Source organism: Nylanderia fulva, unplaced genomic scaffold (genome assembly GCF_048542155.1).
Source record: "Nylanderia fulva isolate GAGA-0341 unplaced genomic scaffold, ASM4854215v1 Scaffold177, whole genome shotgun sequence".
NCBI classification, from domain to species: domain Eukaryota; kingdom Metazoa; phylum Arthropoda; class Insecta; order Hymenoptera; family Formicidae; genus Nylanderia; species Nylanderia fulva.
In genome coordinates, this window is record NW_028190023.1 from 118218 (window position 1) to 123974 (window position 5757).

At 56.4% G+C, this 5757-nt stretch overlaps 1 protein-coding gene across 1 annotated transcript; it reads left to right on the top strand.

Annotated features, from left to right (window-relative positions):
• Positions 1 to 332: 332 nt before the first annotated feature.
• LOC146723672 (uncharacterized) lies at positions 333 to 5450 on the top strand. The gene has a single exon (XM_085481363.1). It carries the CDS (start codon positions 333 to 335, stop codon positions 5448 to 5450), a length of 5118 nt encoding a protein of 1705 aa, XP_085337489.1.
• The last annotated feature ends 307 nt before the right edge of the window (positions 5451 to 5757 follow it).

Below are 5757 nucleotides of genomic sequence, written 5' to 3' on the forward strand. Positions count from 1 at the left end.
GTAAACCGCTTAGAAAAACCGCAGAACATTAAATCGACGACCACCGCCTTTTCTTGTGATTTCGAATTGTCCGCTGAAACTGATTAGATTTTGTGTTAATTTTTTTGTGCGTTTAATTGTTAAGTATTGTACATTATATTTCCGTAAAGATTCGTATATTAAAAGTTTCTTTTACACTAAAAGTGACTCATCCTTTTTTTTGGTGTCGTTCGATTCCTCTCACGCAGCGCGTTCGCGAACATATTTCTGGTCCTTCGAGCCGGAGCTTCTCGCCGGCACCCGCAAGTTTGTGAACGTGTCGTCGTGTAGTTCGTGAGTGCTCGTAGTTCACCATGGATGTGAACACGTTGATCGATTGCCAACGTGAGATCCAGGTCCGTATTTCGCGCTCCGTGGAATACCTGAAGAAGCTGGGCACGACCAACATTACCGCCAGTGCCGTATCTACACGCACCAGAATCTTAGATCAGCTGTGGACGAAATTCGAGGCACAGCATGATCTCATTCGCGCAGCTCTGAAAGAAAAATATTGTGAGAGCGAATACTACAAGTCGGAGTTGCATGGAGATACGGAAAATCTGTACGTTGCACAACGCAGTACCTTGGATAGTTATGCCGAACATTTCCGGAAGCCGAACGTATCTCCATCCGTCGACGTCGCATCGAAGTCTTCGCTGCCGCGCATCAAGTTGCCGCCGTTCTCTGGCGCCTACGCCGATTGGCCATCCTTTCGCGATCTTTTTCTGTCCATTGTGAGCAGCAATTCGATCTCGAACATTGAGCGGCTCCACCACCTCCGCTCGTGTCTGACAGGTCCGGCTGAAAAGTTGATAAAGTCACTACCTGTCACGAGTGACAATTACGATCGCGCTTGGGCAATCTTGGACAAGCACTACAATAACAAAAGAGAATTAATCCGCTCCAACTTTGCCACGTTTACCGCCGTGCCAAAGATGAAGGGAGATACCGCCGAGGAGCTGAGCCGCATCCACAACGCTGTCACCGCCGCAGTCAACGCACAGGAGAGCATCGGACGTCCTATCAACTCGCATGGGATGGACCTGTTCAACCACCTGGTCGTCGAACTGTTCGACGCACGCACTCGTCTCGAATGGGAGTCAACCACTTCAGACTCCACCGAACCACCACAGAACGAGGCACTTCTCGACTTTATTAGTCGACGAGTATTGACGCTCAACGCCGCACGACCGAGGAGTGTCACAAAGGGACCTGGAGAAACATCACGATTCGCCAAAGCGCACGTCACGAAGCACCAAGGCGCGGATTCACCTCACTGTGCACTGTGCCGTGAAAACCATACCTTGATGACGTGCAAAAGCTTCAAGGCCAAGACTGCGGTTGAGCGGAAAACGTTCGTGGAGACCAACCGACTGTGCTTCAACTGCTTAGGCAATCATTTCTTAGCACGGTGTCAGTCAAAAAAGAATTGCCTCACCTGCAACGCACGACACCACACCATGCTGCACGGGGCATCCACATCAACACCATCCGCTGAGGCCACTTCACTTGCCACCACACTGGTCACTGCACGGCAAGCTAAGACGCACAAGGCCGTCCTTCTCGCAACCGCTCGCGTCAAGGTCGCTGATCGATACGGATCACCACACGAGGTTAGAGTCTTGATAGATCAGTGCTCCGAGGTGTCCATCATCTCTGAGGCTCTGGCTCAGCGTCTTCGGCTGCCTCGAGCTTCAACGGATCTGTCCATCTTCGGCATCGGAGGGACTCGCTCTGGATCAGCGCGTGGCAAGGTCACGATAGACATCACATCTGACGTGACCAATGCCGAGCTTCGCGTGGTGGCCTTTGTGCTGCCGCGCATCTCATTGCAACAAGGCACCGCTCAACGTGAAGATCGTAGCTGGCCTCACATCCACGGACTTCGATTGGCCGACCCGCGCTTCCTGGATGACGATCCTGCGGAGTTACTTCTGGGAGCAGAAGTCTACTCGCTGATCCTCGAGGAAGGCCTTCGCAAGGGCGGATCACGGATGCCGATCGCCCAGCAGACGAGCTTAGGATGGATCTTGTCCGGAGGCTACGACGCCGCAGCACCCGAAGGCCATCGCCGCACGTTCCAGTGCACCACAGACCACGACCTCGCTAACATGGTTCGACGCTTCTGGGAGCAGGAACGCGAGCCAGTAGCTGGGACACCGCTCACCGCCGACGAAGCCAGGTGCGAAGACTTCTACGTGCGCACGGTCACTCGCACGTCCAGTGGCAGGTACATGGTGAGGCTGCCATGTACTTCACCGCCGCCGACATCGCTCAGCGAGACTCGTCGACCCGCAGAGCGCCTCCTGGAAGCCATGGAGCGGAAGGGAGCACGAGATCCTCGCTTCGGTGACCTCTATCGAGATTTCATGGAGGAATACGAGAACCTGCAACATATGGAGGTCAGCACAACTTCAACAACCTGCAGCCCTAGGTGCTACTTACCGCATCACGGGGTCCTCAAGGAGTCGAGCACGACCACGAAGCTCAGGGTCGTGTTCAACGGCTCCCAGCGCACACGGTCCGGAGAGTCGCTGAACGCACACCTCCTCACTGGAGCCAATCTCTTGCCAACACTCGCTGATGTCCTACTTCGGTGGCGTTGGCATCGGTACGTTCTCGTCACGGATATCGAGAAGATGTACCGACAAATTCTTGTACATCCGGAGGATCGTCGCCTGCAAACCATCTTGTGGCGCCACACCAGCTCTGATGACGTCCACGAGTACGAGCTGAGGACCGTGACCTACGGGCTAGCGTGTGCACCCTTTCTCGCCATCAGGACTCTTCATCAACTCGCAGCAGACGAAGAGGCACGATATCCACGCGGAGTCAAGGCACTGCGACACGACTGCTACGTCGACGACGTGGTCACCGGCGCTGATAGCTTGGAGGACGCTATCGACCTTCAGCAGGAACTACGGAGTCTTTGCATGGCGGGCGGATTTCCTTTGAGGAAGTGGGCTGCCAACGATCAGCAGGTGCTCACCGGAGTTCCACCGGAACATCGGCATCAACGCAAACCGCACTCATGGGAGGGAGAGAGTCACGCTACCTTGGGCCTCCGATGGCATCCGCAAGGTGACTGGTTCTCCTTCACCATACGTCCGCGTGCAATCACCGACTTCACGAAGCGACGAGTTTTGGCCGAGACGGCTCGACTCTTTGACCCGATGGGGTGGCTCGCACCTGTCGTCATCAGAGCCAAAATTCTGATTCAGACGACGTGGCTTCAACGGCTGGACTGGGACTCCCCGCTGCCTGATCAGGACGCACACCGCTGGAGGCAGTTGTTGAATCAGCTTCCTCTTCTAGATGACATCCGCATAACTCGCTGGCTCAACACTGGGACCGACCATTCACAACTGCAGCTCCATGGGTTTGCCGACGCATCAGAGCGAGGGTACGCCGCCGTGGTGTACATCCGCAACGCTGCAACAGAGAAAACATCAATCAACCTGTTGATGGCAAAATCCAAGGTCGCACCTGTCAAGCAGGTGTCGTTACCTCGCTTGGAACTCTGTGCAGCAGCTCTACTTACCACGCTCATGCTCCACGTGCGCTCTACTCTCGGTTTGACAGCGACGCCAGTGCATCTGTGGTCAGATTCAAAGGTCACGCTCCACTGGATTCAAGGACACAGCACCCGCTGGAAAACCTTTGTCGCCAATCGAGTGTCTCAGATCCAGACCCTGCTGCCAGACGCTCAATGGAGACACATCGCTGGACGAGAGAATCCTGCAGATTGTGCATCACGCGGTGTTACTCCTGACGAACTCATTAAGCATAAACTGTGGTGGACAGGACCTACCTGGCTGTCAGGAGACGAGACTGCATGGCCTTGTTCCGTCATCGAAGCCGCAGAGGATGACCTCCCGGAGCAGCGAGCCACCAGTTTGGTGGTCAAGGCACCGATCACGGCCGAACCTGACCTCCTCCTCCGGTTCCCGAAGCTACAAAGGCTGCTGCGAGTTACTGCATGGTGTCGGCGATGGCTCAATCCGGCGAGACGCGACGTCATACTTGGCCGCACTTTGCATCCGGACGAGCTGGACGTCGCCTTATTTCGATGGCTGCGAGTGGTGCAGGCGCTCCACTTTCCTACGGACGTAGCTGCGGCCTCTGCTGGACGCACTAGTCCACCGCGAAGCCACCTAGCGAGGTTGAGTCCGGTCCTCGATGATCAAGGCGTGCTGCGCGTCGGAGGACGTCTCAAGCATGCTCAGCTACCACTCGACGAAAGACATCCAATGATCATCCCGGCGGCATCATGGTTGACTCGGCTGGTGATTGATTCCTGCCACCGACGGACACTGCACGGAGGTGTGCAACTGACTCTCGGCTTGCTCCGCCTGCGTTTCTGGGTGCCCCGAGGAAGGACCACCGTCAAACAGCAGCTACACCGATGCGTGACCTGCACTCGATGGCGCGCCGCAACACCACAGCCTCCGATGGGTAACCTTCCTCGGGACCGAGTAACGCCAACTCGACCGTTCCTCAGCACCGGTTTGGACTACGCGGGGCCAATCCTCCTCCGGACCAGCAAGGGGCGTGGACACCGTGCGCACAAGGGATACATCGCCGTCTTCGTCTGCTTCTGGTCGAAGGCCATTCACTTAGAAGTTGTCTCGGACTACACCTCGGAGGCCTTCATCGCCGCGCTGCGCCGCTTCATCTCCCGCCGGGGTTTGTGCGCTGAGATTTACAGCGACTGCGGCACGACTTTCATCGGGGCAGATCGGACGCTGCGAGGTCTCTTTAACGCAGCGACAGCCGAAGGTCAAAGTGTCATCCTTGCCGCCACCACTCAAGGAATCCGCTGGCACTTCAACCCGCCAGCGGCCCCGCACTTTGGTGGTTTGTGGGAGGCCGCCGTAAAGTCGACCAAGTTTCACCTCCGTCGGGTGATCGGCGAGACCACCCTCACGTTCGAGGAGTTGAGCACACTCCTCGCCCAGATCGAAGCTTGTCTGAATTCACGTCCGTTACAGGCACTCTCAGATGATCCAGAGGACGTCTCGGCGCTGACCCCCGGTCACTTCCTCGTTGGGGCACCGCTCCTCGCCTTGCCGGAACCGTCACTGACAGAGCAGACGGTGTCCACCTTGTCACGTTGGCGTCATCTGCAGCGGATGAGGGATCACTTCTGGCAGCGATGGTCATCCGAATACGTGCACGGACTCGCCCCACGCACCAAGTGGCTCAAGGATGCACCTGCACCCCACGTCGGCGATCTCTGTCTCGTGCGCTCCGAGATCACCCCTCCGAGCCGATGGCCTCTCGCTCGCATATTGCGTTTGCACCCCGGAGACGACGGAATTACACGCGTCGTGACCATCCGAACGGCCACGTCCGAGCTCGTGCGCCCACTCGTCAAGCTCGTGTTTCTTCCGGGCGTGAACGACGCGCCTACACCGCACATTGACACATAGCATCACTCACTACACAATCATCACATCATGCACCATATCAATTGTCACACATCACTGGTTTCGCTCACCACCGCACTAAAACTTGTCTCATTTTCACCGCTCACTGCATCTCACACTCGCCGTTCACATCTGCCACATGTTTTCGCCGTTCCAGCTGATCGATTCACATCACGCGATCACCACGTGTTTTCGTCGACTCAGCTGATCGATTCGCAACACGCGATCATCACGTGAATTTCGCCGCGCCGACGCGAGCTCGCCCCACCATCAATCACTATCGGAATGTGATCCGCGCCGAAATCATCAC